The 27,642-nt window shown below is 41.6% G+C and overlaps 1 protein-coding gene and 1 pseudogene across 3 annotated transcripts; one reads left to right on the forward strand and one right to left on the reverse strand.

Annotated features, from left to right (window-relative positions):
* Nucleotides 1-281: 281 nt before the first annotated feature.
* TTC4 (tetratricopeptide repeat domain 4) lies at nt 282-25,894 on the forward strand (the record flags this gene model as incomplete). 2 transcript variants are annotated; one of them, XM_084242920.1, is made up of 9 exons in its annotated part: nt 1,007-1,115; nt 1,821-1,982; nt 8,434-8,511; nt 10,004-10,128; nt 15,858-15,944; nt 18,927-19,144; nt 19,715-19,796; nt 23,498-23,580; nt 25,792-25,894. In XM_084242920.1, the coding sequence occupies exons 1-9, from the start codon at nt 1,022-1,024 to the stop codon at nt 25,892-25,894; spliced, it is 1,032 nt and encodes a 343-aa protein (XP_084099046.1). In that variant the 5' UTR covers nt 1,007-1,021. The 2 variants fall into 2 exon arrangements, with proteins under 2 accessions (XP_084099047.1, XP_084099046.1); XM_084242921.1 differs by lacking the exons at nt 18,927-19,144; nt 19,715-19,796 and adding an exon at nt 282-359 and having other exon boundaries at nt 998-1,115.
* On the reverse strand, nt 16,602-17,097 carry LOC311177737 (glyceraldehyde-3-phosphate dehydrogenase-like; annotated as a pseudogene). The gene has a single exon. The product of its transcript is annotated as a glyceraldehyde-3-phosphate dehydrogenase-like (transcript).
* Nucleotides 25,895-27,642: the final 1,748 nt, after the last annotated feature.

The following is a 27,642-nucleotide window of genomic DNA, read 5'->3' on the forward strand; positions in this document are numbered from 1 at the left end:
CTGTCGGGGCCTGGGTTTATCCAGCACCCTCAAAGTACTCTGTGATCTTACAGCTGGGGCACAGCTGAAGCGGCAGGTGCTGGGTGGGGAGGGCGGGGGAGGGAGGCGGGGCCGGACCCTAGTTCGGCGGAACCCGAGGCGCGTGGGCCCGCGCAGTCCGGAGGGTTGAGGAGAGCGCGCCGCGCCGCCGGAAGTTGCTGCGCATTTCTTGGCACCTGGACTGGTAGTGGCAGGAGAGCCGAGCAGTTATGGCCCAGTCTGAGCCCGACGCCGCCTCCGACGACGCCATGGACTCGTTCCTGGAAAAGTTCCGGAGCCAGCCTTACAGCGGAGGCTTCCACCGGGACCAGTGGGAGGAGGTGGGCGGGCCCCGGGGCTCCGCGTGTGTGTGGTGGGGGCAGAGGGGTGGGACACGGGGAAGGTGACGGGGGCGCGAGGGGACGAGGCGGGCGTCGGTCGGATCCCTGCGACTCCGCGCGCCCCTTACCCCCTCAGACTCCTGGCTGCCAGCGGATAGGTGGTTTCTACGTAGTGCCAAAAATCTGCCGCTAGGTTATGAGGGTCATTACGCTGTCAGAACGTTTAAGAGTCCAGGAGTCAGACAGACCAAGTGACTCCATCACTTCTGGCTCTTAAACCGTATCAGTTACTTAACTTCTCTGAGCCGGTTCCCTCATCACTAAATGTGCCCTAACTGCAGCAGCAATCTCGCAGGGCTGTGGCAAACATGCCACGTGTGCCAGGAAACTAAGAGCCCTCGATTAATGGTAATTACTACCCATTTTGTAGAATGAGAACTGAAGGAATCTTTAGGAGTCATTATCCTGCACTCTCATTTTACACATGGGAAACTGAGGCCTGGGCAGGGGGAGAGACAGACAACTATGAAGATTTGCAAATCATGATAAGTAAGAAAACTTTGCTATAGAGACATGGAATTAGATCTACTCAATGGAAAATTTTTATTTGTATTACTCATTTTCCTCTTAATCTCCAGGAATTTGAAAAGATCCCCCTATTTATGAAGAAAGCGCCATCAGAAATTGATCCTAAAGAGAATCCTGACTTGGCTTGTCTCCAGTCAATTATTTTTGATGATGAGCGATCTCCAGAAGGTATCGTCCATGACTAACATTTGTTTTGTGCTTCCATTGACTTGAGATAAAGAGTGAGTCAGAGAAGTTCTGACTGATAACAGAAAGTAGGTATCTGAGTTAAATCTTCACTGTTTATTCCGCATGTACTTCTTTGGATATTTACAACATGCTAGGTATTAAGGATATAGGGATGAATAAGATAGTTCTTGCCCTCAAAGGTCAGTGGGTAGCCAAATTATCCTAAAGAATCAAGACAAATTGATAAGTGCCAATATGTAGCTATATGGTAGGTGCAGTTGGAACACTGATGGGGCAGGGGGAGAAGTAGAAATTTGAACTGAAACTTGACAATTTTGTAGGCTCTTACTAGGGTGAATAGGGGAGTTTTCACTGCAGGGATAAAACAACATGAGCAAAAGCATAATTTCCCCCCATTTCCTTGGTAATTTTTTTAAAAAGTTCTTAAAGAGTTAGGATAAGTATAATATTTTTTCCTTTATGCTTCATTTTTGTAAGCACCTAGTAATAATGTGGTTGTAGGCTATTTGGAACTGATTGTAGAATTAAGTTGTATTCAGTCTTGTTTTTCCAGGTTGATATTCAGTTTTATAGTACATTTTCCCCTATTTTCTCATATATTGCATTATTGAATCATTTGGAAGCTGTTTATAATGAACATTTAAAAAAATAGAAAATAGTGATTATTTCTTCTCTTCTTTGCAGAACAGGCCAAGACCTATAAAGATGAGGGCAATGATTACTTTAAAGAAAAAGACTATAAAAAAGCTGTGATTTCGTACACTGAAGGACTAAAGAAGAAATGTGCAGACCTTGATTTGAATGCTGTCCTTTATACCAACAGGGCAGCAGCACAGTACTATCTGGGTAATTTATTTTATTATTTAGTGTTTTCTAAAGAATTAAGTTATGATAAGAGCTATTATGATGGCTACTGGGAGGCCTGACAGTGTCAGAGAAATAGGAACTTCCCTTAAGTTAAGGGAGGAACTCCTCTTTAATTTTATTAAATAAAATTTATTTAGTCATCACTAAATTGAGGCTATTTAGGTTATCTCTAAAAGTAACACTGTAATTACGTACTTTTACATATATTCTTGCATACTTATTTATTTTTAAAAAAAGATTTGTTTTATTTATTTATGCATACAAGAACTGGGATATAGGCCAGAGGTGTGTGGGATAAGAGGATTCCAGAGACACAGTGGGGAGCAGAACAGGCAGATCTACTGAAATACTATGCTGAGAGGTGAAGCGGGCGAGACTGGAGAGGTCTGCTGCGCCATGTGGGTTAGCTCCTGAGTGGGGATTGAACTTGTGCTGCAGTGGCTGGAAATAGTTTGATAGCTCTGAGACAACCCCTGTGCCACCAGGGAGGCCCATGTGCAAGTATTTTAAAGGAGAAATTCCTCAGAAACCTAGGCTAAGGCTAGTTTATTCTGATTGAACCAACTGATCTTCCAGGTAGATTTGGTGAAAAGGGAAACCAGATAGACTGTATAATTCTTATTATCTAAACCAAATGTTTGACATAAAGTACCTTGATATATGATTTGGAATTTTTGAGCCCAACTGCTTCTGTTCTCAAAGGTTTTTTTCTGGCCTTTTATGCTCTTCTCAAGGTTGCTAGAAGGGTCGAGAGTTTTGTGTGAGAGAAATGATAGTAATCTAAGGGAGAATTTATCAGAGTATTGTGGGGGACCTTTGAAGTAAAAAAAAAAAATTCCTCGGACAAGTAAATCTGGAGATTGCTGCTTCCTTTTTCGAAGATTTGCAGTGCGTGTGAGAGTATTAAAGATGCTGAGATGCTTACCCTGTTTTTCTAAAAAGCCCTCTTTTCAAGTAATACTATTAACATCATGTAGAACTGTCCCATATATGTGATTTTGGGGAACACTGATTGTTAGGGTTGTATGGTTACTGGTGACGAGTGTTGGTCTTGTTAGGCCTGTGTTTCTTTTTTTTTTTTTTTTTTTAATGAATAACTTTTATTTTATTTTATTTTTTTTTTTTATAAATTTTATTGTTATATTCCCCATACAATTGCAGCCCCCCATTCTGACCCCAATCCCTCCCCTCCCGCCCCCGCCCCCCTAAAAGTGTCTCTGGTTCATAGTTTTTTGTTGATTTTGATTTTCACTTTCTTATAGTTATTCATTTTCCTGGTCCCTTATTTAAGTTTTCTAGATTCCTGCTATGAGTGAGACCATCCGGTATTTTTCTTTTTCTTTTTGGCTTATTTCGCTGAGCATGATCCCTTCCAGCGCCATCCATGTTGCAGCAAATTGCATGTGTTTATCTTTTTTGAATGCTGAGTAATATTCCATGGTATATATGTACCACATCTTCTTGATCCAGTCATCTCTTTTTGGGCATTTGGGTTGTTTCCAAAGCTTAGCTATTGTAAACAGTGCTGCTATAAACATAGGGGTGCAGGTGTTCTTTGGAATTGATGTTTCTGTGTCCTTTGGGTAAATACCTAGGAGTGGAATTGCTGGGTCATATGGAAGCTCTATGTTTAGTAGGTCCAGAAATCTCCACACAGCTTTCCACAGTGGTTGGACCAGTTTGCACTCCCACCAACAGTGCAGAAGAGTTCCTTTTTCTCCACACCCTCGCCAACATTTGTTGTTGCTAGTTTTTTTAATATGTGCCATTCTCACTGGTGTAAGATGGTATCTCATGGTAGTTTTGATTTGCATTTCCCTGATGACAAGTGATGTTGAACATTTTTTCATATGCCTGTTGGCCATTTGCATTTCCTCTTCAGAGAAGTTTCTTTTAAGCTCTTCTGCCCATTTTTTGACTGGATTATTTTCTTTGTTGTTGTTGAGACTCATCAGCTCTTTGCAGATTTTTGTGATCAGTCCTTTATCATTAGTGTTGGGTGCAAAAATGTTCTCCCAGTTGGTGGGGTTTCTCTTTGTTTTTGTTATTGTCTCTTTTGCTGTGCAAAAGCTCTTTAATTTGATATAGTCCCAGCTGTTTATCTTTGCCTTCACTATCACTGCTTTGGGTGATGTGTCTGTAAAGATGTCTTTGATGTGCAAATCACGTAGTGTTTCGCCTATATTTCCTTCTATATATTTTATGGTTTCAGGTCTTATGTCTAGTTCTTTAATCCATTTTGAGTTGATTTTTGTGTATGGTGTGAGGTGGTGGTCAAGCTTCATTCTTTTGCATGTAGCGACCCAGTTTTCCCAGCACCATTTATTGAACAAACTTTCTTTGCTCCAATGCATAGTCTTTGCTCCTTTGTCAAAGATTAGTTGACCATAAACCTGTGGGTTTATTTCTGGATTTTCTATTCGATTCCATTGGTCTGTATGTCTGTTCTTGTTCCAATACCATGCGGTTTTGATGATTATGGCTTTGTAGTATAGTTTGAAGTCTGGGAGTCTGATGCCTCCATTCCCTTCTTTTTTTTTCAGGAGAGCTTTGGCTATTCGGGGTTTTTTGTGATTCCATATGAATTTCATCAATAATTGTTCTATTTCTTTGAAGAATGACATTGAAATTTTGATTGGAATAGCATTGAATCTGTATATTGCTTTTGGAAGGATGGCCATTTTAATAATGTTTATTCTTCCAATCCATGAGCAGGGGATGTCTCTCCATTTCTTTGTGTCTTTGTCTATTTCTTTTAACAGTGTTTTATAGTTTTCTTTGTATAGGTCCTTTACCTCTTTTGTTAGATTTATTCCCAAATATTTGATTTTTTTTGTTTCAATAACAAAAGGGATGGTCTTTTTGATTTCTTCTTCTTCAGATTTATTGTTTGTGTATAGGAAGGCTACTGACTTTTGCGTGTTGATTTTGTATCCTGCCACTTTACTGAACTGATTGATGAGTTGAATTAGCTTTTCTGTGGAGTTTTTGGGGTTCTCTATGTATAATATCATATCGTCTGCAAATAGTGATAGTTTGACTTCTTCTTTTCCTATTTGGATTCCTTGGATGTCTTTCTCTTGTCTTATTGCCCTGGCTAGGACTTCCAGTATTATATTGAAAAGCAATGGTGAGAGTGGACATCCTTGTCTTGTTCCAGATCTTAATGGAATTGCTTTCAGCTTTTCACCATTGAGAATGATACTGGCTGTTGGCTTGTCATAGATGGCCTTTATGATGTTGAGGTATGTTCCTTGTATCCCAAGAATTTCAAGGGCTTTTATCAAGGCCTGTGTTTCTTATCTCCGAGTTAAAGAGAACCTGGGAATGAACACAGGCATTTTTTTTTTTTTTTAAAGATTTATTTATTTATTTGTTTGTTTGTTTGTACAAGCACTGGGTACGGTCTGAAGCATGGCAGGGTGAGAGAATTCACCAGAGCGGGGAGCACAGCAGGCAGAAGGACCGAAGTACGCTGCTGAGGGGAGCAGCGGGCGGCAGGAGAGGTCTGCGCGCCGTGTGGGACCCTCCTCCGGTGGCTGGGGAGCAGCCAGGGATCGAACCGGTGCTGCAGAGGCTGTGGGCAGCTTTGCAACCCAGTGCTCAACCGCTGCGCCACCAGGGAGGCCCACAGGCATTTCTGAGGGGCTGGTGGAGAACAAGCCTTGCTGTCTAGCTGGGATGAGTCTGTTAGGATTTGACACCATTTGAGCAGTTTCTTTCCTACCATAGACAGCTTCAAGAAATTTCTCCTTTAGCCTATCTCATTATAAAATTCTAAAAAAATCAGAGTGGTGTAGAACTTTAGTGATTATTTGGGGCAACCAATCCACTCATTTTATGAAGGCCCAGAGAGAGGAATTCTTCGGTTAGTGTCAGAACCTGGGTTAGAAACCAAGTCTTCTTCCTCTAGAGGAATACATTTTTTTCACCAGCAGACAGGATTAGTACTTACGTTGTGCTAGCATCTAGTGTCCAGATTATGAGCAACACCTGACCTTTCCCTAAAGGAGTCATTCATTTGCTTATTGAATCATTAAACATACATAAAGCATTTACCGAATGCCAGGTACTACACTGTGAACATGAGCAACATAGTTCCTTTCCTTGGACAACTAAAAAATGTCTTGTACAAGGTTAATAAGAACTTTTATGAAACAAAACTTGTATGCTTGCTACCAGAGGAGGAATTGTATGTAATAATCATAGCCACTCTTTAAATGATGTGCCACTGGTATGGCTTACAAAGCACTTTCACATTTGTTATCCTTCTTGATGTCATAGCAACTATGTAAGGTAGGTGAGGTTCATAACTTATTCCTTAGTCAGGAGACTAAGAAACTAGTAAAATATAATAAGTGTAGTAAAATAAATTGTCTAAGGGAACACAGCGCTGAAATTAGGATGTCAAAATCAGGTTTGATTCAAACTGCATTAAATGGAAGACACCCTTGATCCCTGTTTTATGGATACCGGGGCCCTCAACTCCTGAGTCCTGAGTAAGTTCTGCAGTTTAGCCTGGTAGCTTTTGGGCTTTCGTTCTCTGGCTTAGAATTCAGTTTTATCAATTCTGATTAGTTATTAGCCCTTATCCCTTTGTTTTCCACCTTTATTTTTATTTTTCCCCCATAGTTTTCCCCCTTTAAAATGTGTTTTGTGTTCTGATATCTCATGTCTCATGGTTTATGGCTTTTTTCAGGTGAGGGGTGAGGGAGGTGAAGTGCACTGTGGGGGTTGTGTTAAATATATGTGTTCAATCTACCATTTTTAACAGGAAGTCTTTGGGTCTCTTCTATTGTGCATTTTTCTCATAGTTGAGACATGCTGTTTTTCCGATTTTGTATTCTTTTCACTTCATTTTGTAACATAAATAAGGTCACCTGTCTTTGAAATTATATGTGAACAATATTTTAATACTTAACATAAGTTGTATCATAGGATCATACCAAATGTTTACACTATTTGGTTTACTATTCTGGTGGTGTTGAGCATATCACTGCTTTTAGTTTTTGTTTTTTTTTTAAGTAATGTAAAAATGAACAAAGTTATTCAGAGTGATAAAGTTTTTCCAATAATTTTGATTCTTCTTTTGGCTAAAGCAGGATTTGGCAAACTATGGTTCATAGGCTGTGTCTGGACCTCCAGCCTGCTGTGAACTATTTTTAAAGGATTGTAAAACAAAGGAGAATGTATAACAGACCATATGTGGCCTCTAAAAATATTCATTGTATTGCCCTTAATACAGAAAAATTTTGCTGACCTGAGGGCTAGAGTTTTAAAAATGAAATTAATAGGTTAATATGAAAATGTTTACAGTATAAACTATAAAACAAAAGGCTACCTTTGGAATCCTACTTTGGATAACTAGTGTATATGATTGTATACCTTTTATTAGTACACTTACAAATATATGTGTGTATATATATCTATTTAGATTGGTTTGTTTTATAAAAATAGGCTTTTATACAGATTGAATCACCACTTAAAAACAATGTAGCACAATCTATGATGGTTTTATGTGCTTTTTTAGCTTACTCTTGTTAATGGCTTTATAGTATTCAACAGTATATGGTTTCACCATAATATGTATAATTACCAAATTGAGTAAATTTAGGTATCCAGCTTTTCACTATTAAACATAATGTAGTTTATATGCTTTTACATTTATCTTTGCACATTTGCACAAGTATTTTAAGGAGAATTACCTAGAATGTTGTTCATTCAAAGTATATGCACAAAGTGAATGCTAATTTGCATTCTGATTACCTTTAGAGCTCTCTTTTTCCATATATTCATCAATATTGATATCTAGTTTTAATACTTTGTGGAGGTGCTTTGCAAATTTTTATTCATCACCTATTAATTTTTTCTTTTAAGATTTATTTATTTTTATACAAGAACCGGGGTACAGGCCAGATGTGCGGAAGGTTGAGAGGATTCACTAGAGACAGAGCAGGGAACAGAACAGGCAGAGTAACGAAATACATTGCTGAGGGGAGCAGCGGGCGAGACAGGAGAGGTCTTCTGCGCCATGTGGGTTTCTCCCTGGCTGGCTGGGATTGAACCCACGCTGCAGAGGCTGTGGACAGCTTCACAGTGCAGCGTTCAACTGCCTGCGCCACCAGGGAGGCCCTATTAATCTTTATTAAATCCATATGGACCAACTTAAAATACTCACAGTTTTGATTTTCCTAATCACTAGTTATGTTGAACATCTTTTCATGTACTTACTAGCCATTTATAGTTTTTATACAGGTTAACTGATGTTTATAAACTTTTCTTGATGAACACAACTAGATTTTTTTTCTAAAAACATTTGCATTACTTTATATTTCTTCAAGATTGTACGTGAGTGCTTTGTCACTGCATACAAAATTTTGGAAATATTCTGATTTCAGGATTTGTCTCTTACTGAATGGTGTTTTGTTAGGCAATTTTCGTTCTGCTCTCAATGATGTGACAGCTGCCAGAAAGCTAAAACCCTGCCACCTCAAAGCAATAGTAAGAGGTAAGTCTGTACAACTATGGTATGATTGTTATGAAAAAGTTGGCACCTACTGTACTAAAAGTTGAGACATTTAAGCTTTGATATTAAGGTGCTAAGATACTAATAAAGTCACCTTAGTTTTGCAATCTTGATATTAAGTACCTGTTCTTTATCAACAGCAACATGCCATTTTAAAAAGAATTCCTTAGAGAATAATCTAAGCCTTTGTGTTTTAAGAATTTGTAGAGAAATTGAAACTCCTCATTTTAAATTAATAAAGAATAAAATTAATTAAAATAAAGCAGTTCCAAAAGCCACCTTCTATTTTTCCCCCGAATTAGCTGATTGAAAGGCAAGATCTGCAAATGCCATGTTAATGTTAATTAAAAGATAAGTTACGGGACTTTAGCTGATATCTCTGATGCTGATATGTTCTCAGATTATTTTTGATTATTTTTTTCTCTTGTAGTATGACCTTTCTATATAATAATCATGCTTTTATTACTTTTGTATTTTACCTTTTTTTTTTTTTGAAAATCTCAAAGGTGCTTTGCAAACTTTAATTTATTCATCGCATATTAATCTTCCCTATATCCATATGGACCAACTTAAAATGGTTTATCAAAGTAAACATCTTTAGATATTCATGGCTAAGGGATGGTTACTTGATCCATGTCCCTCATCTATAGGGAAAGAAAGTATTAAACAAAGATTGGCAAGTAAATTGAGTGTAGTCTTAGGGGAATTGGCCTTATGCTGGAAGTCTATAATCCTCAATTGAACTGTTTTCTCTGCCATGTGACCTTGACTAGACCTATTCTGAGTACCAATTTGCTCATTTCTGGAAGGTGAGGTTGGATTCTGTTGATAACTAAGCTCTTATAGTTCTGAGATTTTGAAATTCTGTGAAAAATCTAGAGAAAATTGGAGGAAAATGAAGGAAAGGTAGCTTAAGCTGGTAGCCATGAAGACCAATTTTAGAGAGACCTAATGTCTTTGGTTTTTGCCACTGCTTTGATAAATGGCGGGGACAAATTGTGCCTTTTGTCTTTGTTTTTAAAAAAAAATCACCTGAAATGGGCTTTATTTTTCCCATTTGCAGATGAGAAACTTGAAGCTTAGAGATGCTGAGTCCTTTATCTAATGTCTAGCAGATAAATGACAGCCAGTTTCTGACTCAGCTCTGATTCCAAAGCCTGTTATTCTTTGCCACTAGGCTGTAGCATCCCTATTTTGAGTCCTTAATACCAGAGAGGCTTACAGGAGAATTAGGTTGAATGGATCCTAGAAATCTTCCTGATTTGAGACACAAAAAATATTCTACATCTGGGGAATGTAGTATAAGGGGCTTTATCATTCATCATCCCCTACAGGGTGCTGGCTGGTGAAAGAGTGTGTGTGTGTGTGTGTGTGTGTGTGTGTGTGTATGCACGCACACACACGTACTCCCTGCTCAAGGAGGGCTCATTCTATGCATGTTGTCTGTGGATCCTAAAGGTTCTGGGTTCTGCAGGTGCCTTATGCCATCTGGAACTGAAAAACTTTGCTGCGGCAGTGAACTGGTGTGATGAGGGCCTGCAGATAGATGCCAAAGAGAAGAAGCTTCTGGAAGTGAGGGCTAAAGCAGACAAGCTGAAGGTTGGTGACATGATCAGTAGCCAGTTGGTGTTTGTTAATTAACATTAATTATTTAGCATTTCTCAGATTGTGTCTCTTGGATCATTATAAATTTTCCTTCTTTAAAAAACAAAACAAAACAACAAAACCAGTTTCTACCTTTGGAAGTCTAGAGGACTCAAATAAACAAGTAAAAAGTAGTCTAATATGATAGAGGCCAGCAAGAATATGTAGTGTATATATAATATTAATATATAGTAGTAGTAGCTAACATTGCACTGGCCAGAAGCAGGGTGGAGATGGTGGTAGCAGAGAAGGCTTGAGGAAAGAGGTGATACTGGAGCCTAATCTCTTAAAACTGAGCAGGAATTTACTTACTTGAATGGAATTGGAAAGGTAGAATGAGGACATTCCAGACATTTCCAGGTAAAACTAGACTGTATAACTTTGAGCACATTCTTGATATTTCTAAAATTCAGTCCCCCACATTAAAAATGGTGAACATAATCTATAGCTCAGAGGTTTTATAAAGACTGTGTGTGAGGGAAGGGAGCGGGGAAAGAATATGTGTGTATTCCTTGGCATATTTCTTGACCTTTAGTAAGCCACCTGATATATTTGGGGCTATTATTTGAATAAATAAGAAATAGCTAGGTCTGTAAAGGTCTTGAGAGGTGGGGAAAAGACAGTAAAACATTTAAACAAAACCTTAAGCTTCTATAGTATTTTGTAACTCCCAGCATTAAGACTCCTATAACATGCTAATGACATGCTGCATTTCTGGCACATAGCAGCAACAAATGATTCAGCTAGTATGTAGGATACATCAAGATAAAAAAAAATCAGTTGTATTCTATAGACTTTTACACTTGATCTTAGCCAAAAGGCCGAGAAGCGATTCTATAGACTTTTAATTAACATTCTGAAAATGAAGTTTAAAAACTTCATTTACAGTAGCATCAATAATTAGGAATAATAAAAGTAACACAAAACGTGTATTCTGAAATTATAAATCATTGTTGAAAGAAATTAAAGAAAATCTAAATAAATTGGAAGACATACCATGGGTCAGATCTTAACATGTTAAGATAACAGCAGTCCCCAAATTGCTCTACAGACTCCATACACTATGCATCAAAATTCCAGCTGGCTTCTTTGTAGACTTTTACAGGTTAATAATACTGTTACTCATATGGAGGATCCAGGCTCAAACAATCTTCAAAAACAGAGTATTAACATTTCCCAATTTCAAATCTTACTACAAAGTTATAGTAATCAAGATGTGGTACCAGCGTAGGGGTAGACATGTAGATCAATGGAATTGAGAGCTCAGAAATAAACTCTCCCATAGACAGTTGATTTTCAACAAAGATACATAGATCATCTAATGAAGAAAGATGAGCCTTAACAAATGGTGCTGGACCAACTGGATAGCCACATGAAAAGAATGAATATGGACCCCCTATTCATACTAAATATAATAATTACCTCAAAATGGATCATAGACCTGAATCTAAGTGCTAAAACTAAAATTTTTAGAAGAAAACATAGGCATAAATCTTCATGACCTTGGATTAGGTCGTGATTTCTTAGAAATGATACAAAAAAGCACAAACAACAAAAAAGGATAAATTGGGCTTTATTCTGTGCTTCAAAGGACACTATCAAGAAAGTAAAAAAAGAAAACCCATAGAATTGGAGAAAATATTTATAAATCATATCTATTTATGGAAATTATTTAAAAAATACAAAGAATTGTAAGTTCTCAATAATTATAAGACAATCCATTTTGTTTTTTAACGGGCAAAGCATCTGAGTAGGCACATTTCTTCAGAGTTGGTACAAAAATGACCAGGAAACACAGGAAAGGTGCTCAGTATCATTAGCTACTAGGGAAATGAACTCAAAACCCCCATGTAATACTGTTTTACACACTAGCATTTTACAGTTTTTTAAAAGGAAATATGGTGATGAGGCTGCGAAGAAATAAAAGCCCTCACATTGCTGGTAAGAATATAAAATGGTGTGACTGCTATGGAAAAGTTAACGATAATTTCTCAGAAAGTTAACCATAGAATTACGATGTGACACTTGCACTCCACGATAATATACTCAAGAGAATGAAAACATTCAAGCAAATACTTATACATGAGTGTTCACAGCAACACTTTATAATAGTTCAAAAGTGGAAACAAGCTAAATGTTCATCCATTGATAGATAAAACGTGTGTCCATACAATGGAATATTTACTAAACCATGAAAAGGAACGAAGTACTGATACATACTGCAAAATACATGAACGTCAAGAATACTGTGCTGATGAATTCGATCCCTGGCCGGCCAGAGAGAAACCCACATGGCGCAGCAGACCTCTCCTGTCTCACACATTGCTCCCCTCAGCAGTGTGTTTCAGTCAGTCTGCCTGTTCTACTCCCCGCTCTGACTCTGGTGGATCCTTCCACCCCCGGCATCTCTGGCCTGCACCCCAGCTCTTGTATGCATAAATAAATCTTTTTTAAAAAATTAAAAAAAAAATACTGTGCTGAGTAAAAGAAGCCAAACGTAAAAGGGAATATTATATTCCCTTTATATGAAGCAGCCAAAAAAGGTAAATCTAGAGAGACAGAAAGCAGATTAGGGATTGCTAGGGTTGTAGGGAGGAGTAAATTGTGAGGGATTGCTTAATGGGCTTATGATTTCCTTTTAGGCTGTTGAAAATGTCTTAGAACTAATAGAATTAATGGTTGCACAAGATAGTGAATGTACTAAATACCACTGAATTGTATACTTTAAAATGGTTAACAGCTAATTGTAGGTTATGTGAGTTTCACCTCAGGTTTAAAGGATTAAAATATGTAACCATGAAAGTCAAAATTATTGATAAACAGGAATTAGTAAAAACTAAAAAAATCTGTGTTAAAGACATCATTAAGAAGATTAAAAGGCAAATTGTAGAATGGGAGAGCTTTCTAAAAAGGAGTTGTATCCAGAATGCACAGAAGTCTATTGAGAATGAAAATTTGTTTAATGTGGCTGAAGACACTCTCAAATGAAATAATAAGCACATGAAAATGTGCACAATACATTTAGTCTTTGGGGAAATGCAAATTAAACCTTGTAGGGGATCCCAATTCACAAGATGACAATAGCAAATGCTGGTGAGGACATGGAGCAGTTGGAACCCTCCTATACTGCTAGTGGGATATAAAATTGTATGACCACTTTAGGGTTGTTTAGCAATTTCATACACCTATTCACAACCTGGCAGTTTCATTCTTAGGTATTTATGTAAGAGAAATGACAACATGTTCATAAAGAAGTCTTGTGTAAGAATGCTTAGAGCCTGTTTTACTCATAATAGCCCAGAAGCAGCCTGTCCAACAATAGAAGTAGTGTATAGTCATGTGTCCTTAACAATGTTCTGAGAAATACATGGTTGGGTGATTTTTATCATTGTGTGAACATCAACATAATGGCACAAACCTAGATGGTTTAGCCTGCTGCACACCTAGACCATCCGGTTAAAGTCTATTGGTTATTGCCATTTGGTCACTGACCAAAAGCGTTAAGTGACACATGACTTATATTCATAAATGGAATGTTACTTGGCGCTAGAAGGAAACTTACCAGTGATAAAATGGGGGCGAGATTGACTGAAAAATGCCACAAGGGAACTTTCTAGGGGATAGAATATCTAGGAGTATTTGGGTACTCAGGGTATATATTTGTCAAAACTCATCAAACCGTACACTTGAAACCTATAAATTATACCTTAAAAAAGTTGATTTTTTTTTTTTTAAAGGGCAGCATGTTACACAATTCAGGGAAACTCTGACCTTGTGTTTATTCTACTTTATGTGGGCTGCCAAGACCAAAAACTTCAAGTGAGACCACAGGAAGCCATATCCACCCATTCACATCTTGTATATCAGAGTGAAGACAAACTGGACAGAGTTGAAGTCATCCTTTGTAATCACCCATCTCAGTCGTACCCTAATGTGGACCAGACACTGTCATTGGGTGTAGCTGATCTATAAAGGCAGAATCTGTAAAGTAGAATTAGAATCCAAGGAGTGGGACACTCTTGATAGCATAATCAAAATTCCTAACAACAGAAAGTATTTCAAAGCTCTCTTGGCCAACTGGATTAGAGGACTGGCCAAGAATTATCAGCCATGGTCTTCCTAAAAGGTATAGACTTTGTTTACAAGAAAAAAAAAATCTGTATTAGGCTTTGTGGGGCTGATGAAGGATGGTTGCTGCTTCATTTTAGAGCAGGGGTCAGTAAACTGACCCTTATTAGTCTGTTTTTGTACATTTTGTGAACTAGGAATGTTTTTTTTCATTTTTAAAGGGTTATAAACAACAAACAAACCAGATCCTATATAACAGAGGCCACACATGGTCTGCAAAGCTTAAAATCTGTTACTCTCTGGCCCTTTACAGAAAAAGTTTGCTGACCCTTATTAATCCATAATTCTGAGACTAAGAGTAGGACCAGTATGTTCGGAGTAGATTAGCAGGAAAAGGAAATCTAAATTATATTTCTGCCAGACTGAGTAGACTGCTGGTACTTTGTTCTTATGGACTGTAATTGTGCAAAAGGCAGAGTCTGCGAAGTTCTTGTCCTGGGTTTTTCCACTATCTTTTCCTATACTCCAGCCTGTATATCACTGCCAGAGAAGGTGACATGCCCCATAGACTCCCATGTCAGCCTCCACTGAGAGTGCCCTTTCTCTAGCTGGTGAAATCTTTCTTGTCTGTCTAACCCATCTCTTTGACAGGGCAGACTCAGTCACTTCCTTCTGTTTTTTGTTTTTTTCTTTTAAGATTTATTTATTTTTATACAAGGACCGGGGTACAGGCCAGATGCGCGGGAGGGTGAGAGGATTCACCAGAGACAGAGCAGGGAACAGAACAGGCAGACTGACGAAATACACTGCTGAGGGGAGCAGTGGGCGAGACAGGAGAGGTCTGCTTCGCCATGTGGGATTCTTGCCTGCTGGCCAGGATCAAACACATGCTGCAGAGGCTGCAGACAGCTTCACAGTGCGGCGCTCAACCACCTGCGCCACCAGGGAGGCCCACTTCCTTTTGTTTTCTAGCACTTGATTAACACCGCTAGGGTAATACATAACAGACCTCTTACTGGCCTCTGCTCGTCTGTCCTCTGCAGTAGATAGCGAGTTCCTTGGGCATAGCCACTAGAAACCTTAAAATTCCTGCTGCCACCAGTCCTGGCACCCAGAATGTTTATTGAACTGAATCTGGCCTCTGGTATTCTTTGACACAGGAGGCTGGGTTGGAGAGACCAGTTAATAATTTAGGGACGGGGGCCTCCCCGGTGGCGCAGCGGTTGAGCGCTGGGTTGCAAAGCTGCCCGCGGCCTCTGCGGCGCCGGTTCGATCCCCGGCTGCTCCCCGGCCCCCGGAGGAGGGTCCCACATGGCGCGCAGACCTCTCCTGCCGCCCGCTGCTCCCCTCAGCAGTGTATTTCGGTCCTTCTGCCTGCTCTGCTCCCCACTCTGGCTCTGGTGAATTCTCTCACTCTCCCGCACTTCTGACTGTACCCAGTGCATGTATAAACAAAACAAACAAACAAACAAATAAAACATGCCTTTATAAAAAAAATGTTTAAAAAAATAAATAAATAAATAAAAAATTAAAAAAAAATAATAATTTAGGGACGGGCTGGGGTAACACGAGGAAGCAACGTCCCTAGAGTTGATGCATGTGAATTTCATTTTCAGCGAACTGAACAGAGGGATATAAGGAAAGCAAAGTTGAAAGAAAAGAAGGAGCAGAATCAGAATAATACTTTACTTCAGGCCATCAAGGTGAGTTTTTACACCTTAGGTCCTTATGATCTTGTTAAATCCACTAAACTTAGCCTTTTGGGGAACCTTTCTTGGCGTACTGTACCTGAATGAATTGTTCATTTTCATCCTGCTTTCAGTGAAGCAATATATGAAGGCACCATGGAGTCAGATACCCTGAGTCCAGTCAGCTCTCCTGCCTGTGTACATATGTTGGTCTCGGTTGACATGTACTGAGTGGTCTATGATGTAGCTATGGGTTAAGTGTTACTTACTCTTCACAGTAGCCTCTGAGGTAGGTGTTCTTGCTCTTCTTTTGCTAGATGATGACACAATTGCAGAGAAGTGAAGAAACTGCACACAGCTAATATGTGTCAGAACTGGGTCTTGCTCTTCCCCACTGTGTTATACTGCACCCTGAGAAAGTGAATCTTTAGGATGTTTCTCTTCTATAATAACAACAACAAATTCTGGCTCCCCTTTGCTCTTTCCTACATTTTATTTTTTTCTGGGTACATTGTATTGTATTGATGGCACATGTTTTGAGTGGGGCTCCCAAGGCCCCTCCCCTTCAGGGGTCCGAGAAGGAGTGTTGGCTCAGTGTGTTGGTTCAATGGGGGATGGACTCCTCAATAGCTTCCGCTTGTGCTCTCTTTGGGGCTGATGGTCCAGGGGCTCTTATTCCTTGGAGGCCATGTGGACCCTGAAGTCTACCACCCTGTTGATGTAGCTGGATTAATTGTCATACCAAGAAATGAGGTTGACTAAGTGGTCGTGGAAGACAGTGCCAGCCCAGCATAAAAGGTGAAGGAATGTATGTCACTGTTGAAGACTCAGGAGACCACCTGGTCCTCAGTGTACCCCAGGGTGCTTTTGAGGGCTCCCATGATGCCTGCTTGACCACTTTCTTGATGTCATGGTATTTGACAGCTTTCTCCAGGCAGCGGTTAGATCCCCAACCAATGGGTGGGGACATGGAAGGCCATGCTAGTGAGTCTTGTTCAGCTTAGGGATGACCTTGCCCACAGCCTTGGTGGTGCCAGTAGAAGCAGAGATGATGTTCTGGGCAGCCCTTTGGCCATCATGCCACAGCTTCCAAGAGGGGCCATCCACAGTCTGGGTGGATGATGGCATTGAGTATGGTCATCAGTCCCTCCACAGTGTGAGTTGTCATAGATGGCCTTGGCTGGGGGTGGGGAGCAGTTTGTGTACAAGAGGCCTTATGACAATCTTGAGGAAGGTGACATATTTCTCATGGTTCATGCCCATCATAAACATGGAGTATCAGCAGAAGGGGCAGAGATGATGACCTTTTTGGCTTCCCCACCCCCGTTTCAGAAAGCCCTAGCTTTCTCTGGAGTAGTAGAGAGATCAATGGACTCCACAACATATTCAGCACCAGCATCACTCCATTTAATGTTGGCGGGGTCTTACTCCTAGAAATGGAGATGGGCTTTCCACTGATAACAAGCTTCCCGTTCTCAGCCTTGACTATACCACTGAACTTAATTTGGTGGAATCATATCTGAACATGAGCTATGTAGTTGAAGTCTGTGAAGGGGTCATTAATGGCAACAGTATCCACTCACCAGAATTAAAATCAAGCAGCCTTGGTCACCACATGCCCAGTCCAGCCAAGTCCATTCACTCTGACTGTCACCATGTCGTCTCAGGGATGCACTGGCACTGCTGAGAAGAGGCAGCTGTCTGTCCAGCTAGAGGGAGCAAAGAACCTTCCCTGCAATTTAAATGAATGTAGCCTGATCCAAATCTTTACTTCTCTGCCCATCAAGTCACCTGTTTGAGCCTTGGTTTGCTTAGTCTTCGCAAGGAAGATTAACATACCTGTGGTGAGACTGGGAGATAGGTTCTTTAATTCATTCTTTGTTGAGGTAAATCATGCACCCATTTAAGTTACTTGTTGACTTTGAGGCCCCACAACATGCAATCTATGAACACATCGGATTAAGTAGAATGACACACTCCAGGTTTTCCATCTAATTCTTAATCACAGTGAAGGATTTGTCATTTTCTAAAATACAGAATGTTGGAATTCTCAGACACTTGCATACAGACCTTTGTATCTCAAATTTTAATGTACATAAGAATTACTTCCAACAGTTTTATACACAAAACATTACATACTATATTTTAAGGCAGGGCTTAGCAAACCATAGCCAGAGGCTCACGGCTCTGCCTGTACAGGGACGAAGTTGAGTAGTTAACTTCCACAGAGGCCTTGTGGTTCAAAAAGCTTAACATTCTCTTACCTAATTCTTCAAAAACAAGTTTGCCCACCTCTTATTTAGGAGATGTCCTCAAAGATAACTTTGATTGCATATAATCATCCCCTCCTGCTAGCCTAAGGAACTTCCACGTATACCTAAGAGGCAAGTCTACTTTTCAGGCCTTTGATTTCGGCCTTATTTCCTGGAGACGGTCAAAGTAAAGCCAAACTGTATTGTCCTTAGTATTCCGTGTTTTAGCTAAACTGCTGAAACATTAGCCATTTTTGTACATGCCATGCTCTTGATCTTTTTTGTGCCTTAGAGCATGTTCTTTTTTGGGGTGGAGTGTCCTTTCTCACCCTCCCCCAACCCCACCTTCTCTGCCTTTCAGTGTTATTATTCTAGGCCTAGTACTCCCCAGGCACATCTAGTCACCAGGCTATATTAATTACTCATTGTACCTCATAGCTCCACTTCTTACCTTATCTTTTACTTATTTTCATGAGTTCTTCTCACTAGACTGAGAGCAGGGCCTTAGGGGTGGGGGGCCATGTCTAGCTCCTCTCTCACTCAGCCCCGCAAAGGGACTCTGAAGCTGAGTGAAGCTGAGTTAAACAAGTGATGTCTTTCTACTGTGTGCCAGATCTAGGGATAATGAAGATGAATCGTGTAGTGCTGGCTCTCCGGGAGCTGGCAATGTTACAATTTCTGTTTTAGGGAAATGGGTTTGTATCTTTCCACACCTTTAGGGATGTGTGTCTCTGTCTTTAAACAGGCAAGGAACATCAGACTGGTCCCTGAAGCTGCTAGTGAAGATGAAGATTCAGACTCAGAAGGTCTAGGTGAGCTTTTCCTGGATGGGCTCAGCTCTGAGAACCCCTACGGAGCCAGGCTGGGTATGGATGACCAAGGCAGACTAAGCTGGCCTGTGCTTTTCCTGTATCCGGAGTATGCACAGTCAGACTTCATCTCTGCTTTTCATGAGGACTCCAGGTACTTGCATAGTTGTATGCTCTTGCTTGCATGCTTTTTTCCTGCTATTTCAGCAGGAGGGACATATTCTTGAGGAGGAAAGAGAATGGTTTGGAGGGTTTCACTCTGGTTTGGCATAACCTCTCAATGCTCCAGCCTACTTTCCCTTCACTGATTTGCTTTGCCACCTCTGGCTGTGCTGTCTTTAAGGATAACACCACAATATAGCATTTGCCAAGCACTGCTACATACCTCTCATGAGACGTGAAATCATTGTAGTCAATACCTGCATAGTAATTGAAGTATATATTTATTAGACAGCAAATTTAGTGTGATTTCATAGGGTTAATGCTTAGATTATGACCAAATGTGAGGAATTGTTAAGTCTGAGTTAGTGTAAGGAAAACTGTTATGGCCTAATAGGATAAGTGATAGACATGCATGTTTCTGATGCTGCTGTTAAAGTGTCTGAGGCCTGCATTGTGTGCTTTACACGATCTTGATACCTCTGTGAATAGGTGTCTGGGGGCTGTGATGGGGGGAAATAGATCATGAGTTATTGATACCTAGAAAGTACATGTTACATCCTAGGTTTATGGATCACTTAATGGTGATGTTTGGTGAAACGCCCTCTTGGGACCTAGAACAGAAATACTGCCCTGATAATTTAGAGGTAAGAGACATTTTGTTCTTTATGGGATTTGGGGGAGGTAGGAGTGGGGAGTGATTCACTGTCTTCTTTTTGAAAAATCATGGTAACGTATAACAAAATTCACCATTTTAGCCATTTTAAAGTACTCTGATCAATGTCATTCAGTACATTCATGTGTTGTGCACTGTCACCACCATCCGTTTTCATCACCATGAAATGGTAAATTCTGTTCATCCTGTCCCCAGCCCCTGGCAACCTCCTTTCTGTGTGATTTTGAACTACTCTAGGTACCTAGTGGCATCTGCTTATTTCACATAGTACAGTGTCTTCTCAGTTCATCCATCTTGTAGCATGTGGGAGAATTTTAAGTGAATAGTATTCCATTGTTGGGATTTGTGATAATGTGACTTATAAGAATATATATTTGGTCATCTCGGTTTCTGGTATGGAGCTCCTAGAACTCCATGAAGCTATCTTTTGTTAGGTTAGGAGGTAACTGTTGGGGGCAACTAAAGATAAGGCTGGTGAACCAGTGATGTGATTAGAGGGTTGGAACTTTCAGTCTCACCTCTCTGACCTTCAGGGAAGGGAGAGGGGCTGACAGTTCAGACACCAGTGGCCAGTGAAATGAAGCTGCCATAGAAAACCATATTCTGAGAAACCCAGAGTTCTGAGAGCTTTGTGGGCTGGTGAGATTTAGGGAGAATGACTCTGGGAGAGAGCTTGAACATGCCATATCCTTTCCCCATAACTTGTCTTTTTCTTTTTTTAAAGGATTTATTTATTTATGCATACAAGAGCTGGGGTACAGGCCAGAGGGGAGAGTTTCAGATGCTGCTGTTAAAGTGTCTGAGGCCTGCATTGTGTGCTTTACATGATCTTGATACCTCTGTGAATAGGTGTCTGGGGGCTGTGATGGGGGGAATAGATCATGAGTTATTGATACCTAGAAAGTATATGTTACATCCTAGGTGAGCAGATTCACCAGAGACAGAGTGGGGAACAGAACAGGCAGACTGACTGAAGTACACTGCTGAGGGGAGCAGCGGGTGAGGCAGGAGAGGTCTGCTGCACCATGTGGGTTGCTCCCTGGCCAGCCGGGGGATCGAACTTACGCTGCGGTGGCTGTGGACAGTGCGCCACCAGGGAGGCCCCTCCCCATAACTTGTCTTACACAGCTCTCCCATCTGCTGCTCCTGCGTTACATTGTTTTATGATAAACTAGTAACATGAGTTCTGTGAGCTGCTCTAGCAAATGAATTGAACCCAAGGATGGGGTTTGTTGGAACCTCTGATCTATAGCTGGTATGTCAGAACCACAGGTGACAACCTGGACTTGTGATTGGCATCAGAATTGGGATAAACCTAGTGGGACTGAGCCCTTAACCTGTGGAATCTGGTGCTATCTCTGGATAGTGTCAGAAGTGAGTTGAATTAAAAGACACCAACTAGTGTCAAAGATTTCCTTGGTTTCATGGACAGACCCACCCCTTCATACACACACACACACACACACACACACACACACACAGGAACTGTGATCAGGACACTAAGGATTTTTTTTAATCACAAATAACAGTACAAAGAATTTATCTTCTGTTCATTTCAGAGTAAGATCCTAAATAATGCCCCTTCATCCCTGAATACTGAAGTATTTCCTGTAAACAGGGATGTTTTCATTCATATCAATACAGCCATCAAAATCAGGAAGTTTACTTTGATACAAAACCATCAGACTCCTTGCAGTTTCCACAAATTGTCCCAACAGTGTTTTTTTTGTTTTTTTTTTAAGATTTATTTTATTTATGCATACGAGAGCTGGGGTTTAGGCCAGAGGAATGGGGAGGGGGTGAGAAGATTAACCAGAGACAGAGTAGGGAACAGAACAGGCAGGCAGACTGAAAATACACTGCTGAGGGGAGCAATGGGTGAGACAGGAGAGGATTGCTGCGCCATGTGGGTTGCTCCCTGGCCGGGGATCGAACTCATGCGGCAGTGGCTGCGGATTGCTTCATAAGTTGCTTCTTAACCCCTTGTGCCACCAGAGAGGCCCACCAACAGTGTTCTTTACAGCAAACAGAGCCTCTTCGGAGTCGCATGTTGTGTTTGTATTTAGCTTTCACGTCCTCTCAGTCTCCCAGGCTATGGAAAAGTTTGTCTGTCTTTGCTCAGCTTTCTTATCTCAGTACTTTTAAAAATTACAGACCAGTTATTCTGAGGAAAGGTCTGATAGTGTGGGTGTGTCCTGGTGACTAGACCTGGTTGTGTTATTTGGCTACACATGAATAGCAGCTGTGATGCTGTGCGCTTGTCACATCCTATCAGGTGCATCTTATCAGGGTCATTACTGATGAGGGTCCCTTTGGTCACGTGATCATGGTGGAGGCCTGCCAGGCTTCTCCAATGCAGATACTTTCTCCCCCTTATGATTGCTGTGTCATAGGGAGGTGCAATGGAATGATACAAATATTCTCTTGTTCATCACTTTCAACTATTGGCTTTTATCAGTGGACTTCAGTTTCCTCTTTTATTCAGTAAATTATAATCTATCACTGTGATTATTTTATGCTCACACTGTCCCAGATTTGACCAAATTCTTTCAGATTGATTCTTTTGATTTATCTCTCTTAAGAGCTTTCTGACACAGGATTTGCTGGCTCAAATTGTACATTCCAGGGTGCTCTGGAAATCAGCCCTCTTTTCCAAGGAGGCACACTCACTGGCATGGAGCCACAGGAGGGGTGTTCACTGCTTGGTTGCCTTTTCAGTGCTACACAACTAGGAAACAGATGTGGAGTGGGTAGGTCTCAGTGGTGTCTTAATACCCCAGGGCTGTTTTCTCCTTTTTATAACAGTGGCTTCTATTATTATATGTATTCTTTTGATCAGTCCTCTGTATTTAATCCCCCTCCTGTGGCTACCTACCACTGTTCCTTGTCCCTGTGGAACCTCCCTCGCCCAGCTTAGACTTTTGACTCCACGTTAGGCTCTTGCCCCGGCACAGTGCCCTCCACACACTGATAACCCTGCACATGTGCTCTGACCTCTTGGATTTCCACTTCTCACAAAAAGTCGCCCCTGCATGAGTGGTTGGCCTCCTCATCCTGGCTGGGCCCTGAAATCCCATGTTGGCTGTTCCAGGCATGAACACCCTCCTCACACTACCTGGGCTCTGACACCCCACTCAGGACAGCTACCTTATTAGGAGCCCTTCTCACCCTGTGTAGACTGGCCAGCCCCCAGTGAAGAAGCCCTCCTCCCTGGCTGGGCTCCTGCACAAACATCTCTCTCCCTTACCCTGCTTGGGCTTTGGACTCCAAACTGGGCCATCCTGAATGGACATCTTTCTCACCCTACGCGGGTCTTCCCCTTCTAGGCCACCCCTATTTTCTTCCCCTATATCCAATAGCTCCAGGACTGAATTGTTGGGGAAGGGAAGGCCCATAGGTTTGGCTTGACTCTGGATATCTTTATTTACCAGTTGGCAGCTATTGGTGGGTTATTCCCTTCTCTGCAACTGGTTTCTGTCTGGAAGATGGAGTCAGTGATATTTCTGACAGTGTGACGGGGAGGACGGAATGCTTTATAGGCTATTACTGCATAAAGGAGACATCAGATAATAACAATTACTATCTCTAGCTTTTCCCTGGATTTGGCCTCAACATGCCTAGTGCTGCTGAAGTCCTTTGTGTCTGACTCCTGTTTTCCTATTAATCCTGCAGGTCTACTTTGAGGATGAAGACACGGCAGAATTATATCGGGTGCCTCCCAAGAACACCTTGCTGCAGGTGCTGCAGCACCCCAGGTGAGTCAGCTTCAGGGGTGGACCAGACCAAAGAAGAGGCATAGGCACCATCCCAGGGGTACTGCAGATTCTCGTTCCACCACTCACGGATTGCCATGTACTCCTCCACCTTCTAGCCTGGACACAAAACTGTGTGATGGCACCATGGAAGCTGATCTGACATATTAAATGGGACCATTGACTGAACAGGGTGCATGTGATTGCACCACAGCCATGGGACCCTCAGACTGCGAGATAAGGATAGGACTGGTCAGAGAAAGGAAAGTGCTGAAGTACCTGAACAAACCTGAAGGCTGCTGTGATGGCCTGTTCTATAAAGCCTTGTCCTCCGGTACTGTTAGATGAACAGAGCATTACTTCTTAAAATCAGACACACCATCATTTACCGGCTTGTGACTGCCTCTCATCTATAGGATGAGAGTAACAACTCTTGACTATTATTTCTGTGGTATTTGAGGGTTAGTGAGAGTTGAAGTGCTTTTGTAGAGGGTGATCTTGCTGTAAGAGGGCATCTTTGCTAGTAGCAGTGACAGCTGGATTGGGCAATTGTCTCTTACTTTAGTCTTGGGGGTATCCCTGGGAATACCCTATATTAGATTTATTGACTCTTAGACTAGGTTTCCCTAAGCTTTGAGCAAAGCAAATGCTCTTGCATTTGGGCTAAAAGGGGCTGATGTGTTAGGGGAATGAGGATAGTTGGATGTGGTGGAAAATGAAGCTGGAGAGCTGAGTGAGGGCCATTTGCAAAGGTCTTGAGTGTCCTGCTGAGGAGTGGTATATGGAACCATAGAGGGTGTTGGTTTAGGTAAAGTTTACAGAGTAATATATAGGTTAAGTGTTCTTTTGCTTTTTTAAAGATTTGTATTTATTTATGCATATAAGAACTGGGGTGTAGGCCAGAGGTATGGCAGGTGAGAGGATTCACCAGAGACAGAGTGGGGAGCAGAACAGGCAGATCTACTAAAATACACTGCTGAGGGGAGCAGTGGGCGAGACAGAAGAGGTCTGTTGCGCCACATGGGTTAGCTCCCTGGCTGGGGATTGAAGTTTTGCTGCAGTAGCTGGCAATAGCTTGATAATGCTGAGATTTTAATCCCTGCACCACCAAAGAGGCCCTTAGGTGTTCTATCACGGTGTGATCTGGAGTAGGACATTGACTGGTTGTATGGGAATCAGCTATGCGTTGACTGACTTGGTGGGGGTGTCTAGCTGGTCTTGATGCTTCTGCTTTGGTTTGGTAGGCAGGAGGTGATGAGAGATATGACTATATGACCGATAATTTCTCTTGGTGGCTTTTTTTTCCCCCTGGCCCTAAATCTCTTTTCTACCTTATAGACAGATTTTTAGCTGTTCATTTTCTCAGTTAGCAGATTACCCAGAATTCCTAAGGCCCTGCAGTCCACTCTATCCCATCTCCAAAAAGTGGGGGAGAAATCTAAATAGAAGCAGATGGATATGTGGAGGAAAACCAATTTCATGCTTCTCAGGAAATTGGAAGTGATTACTTTTTAAATGAATGGCATAGGCAAGAATCCAGTTTCTGGCAACTTTGTCATTCTGCTTTTTTAAAAAATAATTCTATTAATTTAGTCCAAATGACAAAAATATTATCTTCTAAAAATTGCCCGCTTAAAGTGTTATTTAAAATAGTTCCTAATTTTGTTTTCCGTTGAGTTTTCATTATCAAATAATGTGGAGAAGCTGGTTTAGCTAAGATGCAGGTTCCTCTATCCAAATCCAAGCCTCCTGGGTATACTCACACCCCTTGACCTGGGGGGGCCAAGGCCTTGCTCACTTCTCCCTAGGGCTACTGTGGTACCTCACAACTGTGTCTCTAGTTGTGCTTTGCCATCAATTATTACACTCCTCCCAGGACTTGAGAGCAGAGACTATTGGGTTTTTTTGTTTTTTTGATATTTGTAGCACAAGGCCTGGCTTATGCCAGTAGTCACTGAATGAGTGAAATCATGTTCTTGTTTTATTATTTAGTCACAGATATGCTAGAGGACTGGCACAAAGGTTCTGCTAGGTTATGAGGTAGAGAGGGGTCATGCTAATTTGCCAAGTTTATAAACCACAAAACAAATGTGCTATACTTGCATTTTAATGTTGACACACATCCAGAGGCTCACCTTGAATGTCATTGGGAAGGTCCATGGATGATTAAGATTGCAATTCAATTAACGCCCTCTTTCCTTGTGTTCACTGCAGGTGCTGTGTCAAAGCCCTGACACCAGCATTTTTGGTCTGTGTAGGATCTTCCCCCTTTTGCAAGAATTACCTCCAGGGGAGAAAGGTACACCAGGTAAAGTGACTGAGCCAGGTCGTGGGAACCAGGGCCCCTGGAACTCCCCCCTCACTCACCTTTACCCGGATCCAGTACACTTCAGCCAGCTGGACACGGCCAGGAGGGGCTGCTGACTTCCCTGAAGAGTGGATTCTGAGCAACCTGCTGAGCTCCAGCTGGTCCTTCCTCCCCTCCGAGGCACAAAATTCTGTGCCTTGGGCTCCCTACATCTATGTTAACCCCCAGCCTCCAGCTCTGCAGCTTGCACAGCAGCTGACCTATGTACTCGCTGGCCTGTGGACACTGATTCAGGATCCAGTGACGTGTTCTATATATTCGTGGAGTTAAGACGCTTTGGAGAAGCTAACCCTATAGTGCACATATAAACATTACCTGCCTGTAATTTAAGGCATTAAAGCTGAGTCACTGGCCAGAGTCATGAGTATAGAAAGTGCTGTGTAGGGGGTGCTGTAGGCGCCTGGGGTGAGACTAGGCCAGCAAAGCTTGGCCCTTTCTCTGCATTTATAAAAACCATACAAACTGGGATCCTCTTGAACGCTTAAAAAAATTGCCACATTTCATGATCTTTACAGTATGGAGAACTTGCCAGGGGTCTCTGAGTTTTCTCCAGTTTTCACATTTTAGGAATTTGTGCCTTTTAAACTGGAAAATCTTTATACATGTTGGGTCATGGTATTTTTGTCTGCAGCTTTTTGCTCTCCCTTCTTAGAGGGTTTATATGCCCTTAGCCATACTCATATGACGACTTACATTCCTCCTCATTCCCCAGAGAGGAATGTCCTTCCCTGCTTAGGATGCAGAGGAATGTGAGTGGGCATGTCCAGATGGGGGCTGGAGAAGCCACTGAGTGGTAGGCTCCTGCTCTTTTCCCCGTGCCATGGTAACATAATCTCCCCCACCACCCCGAGAACATATTTCTCAAATATAGGCTGTTCCTTCAGCCTGGGTGCCAGAATGTAAGACACGTGGAGCAGAGCTGAAGCAGCTGGCCTGCTGCCATTGATTGTAACATGAATGGGAAATAAATGTTTGTTGTAGTAATAAGTGCTGAGATTTGGGGGTTGTTTGTTACTATAGCAAAGCTAACTAATACATCATTAAACTGAAAACAGCTGCTGTCCTTAAGATGGACTAATTTAGGGTTTGTGTTGTGCGCTTCATTGTCTTTGAAGGACAATTTGCTGTGACATATTTACAAAGAACCGTGCGGCTTTCTTCCCAGGTGCAGGTTCCTACGTGTGGCTGGAGGCTTAAGTCCAGCCTCCATCCTGAGCCTGTCCACACCAAGGCCTGTCCCTCTCACCTGGAGACTCTGTAGGAGCTCCACGCTGTGTGTCAGAGGCCTGACAGCAACAACCCATTGGGCACTGCAGGTTCCCTACAGCAGCCACCACACATCAGGCTAAACAGATTCCAGCGTGCTGCCTTACTCACCTACAAAGCAGACTGGTTACCCTGCCCTCTTCCCAGACCCTAAGATGGGGAGAAGACACTGGATAAGAGCAAGTTATACATTTAAAAGTGCATGTACCTGAGAATGGTGGTTATGTGACCTTCATCCTCACCCTGCAGCCCTTTCATAGGGACCTGACAGACCAGGTTATCAGCCAGCTTCTGCTCTTCTACTTTTTCTTCATTTCCTGTCACCTCCAGCTAGGGCAGGAGTGGAAAGGAAGGAAAAGGGTCTCAGAATGGCAGACGGTTAGATTAGGGCTAGGACCCTGGTGGCTGCTGACTTGCTGTGGTTGTGAGGG

The sequence above is a fragment of the Talpa europaea genome (assembly GCF_964194135.1).
Source record: "Talpa europaea genome assembly, chromosome: 9".
NCBI lineage: Eukaryota > Metazoa > Chordata > Mammalia > Eulipotyphla > Talpidae > Talpa > Talpa europaea.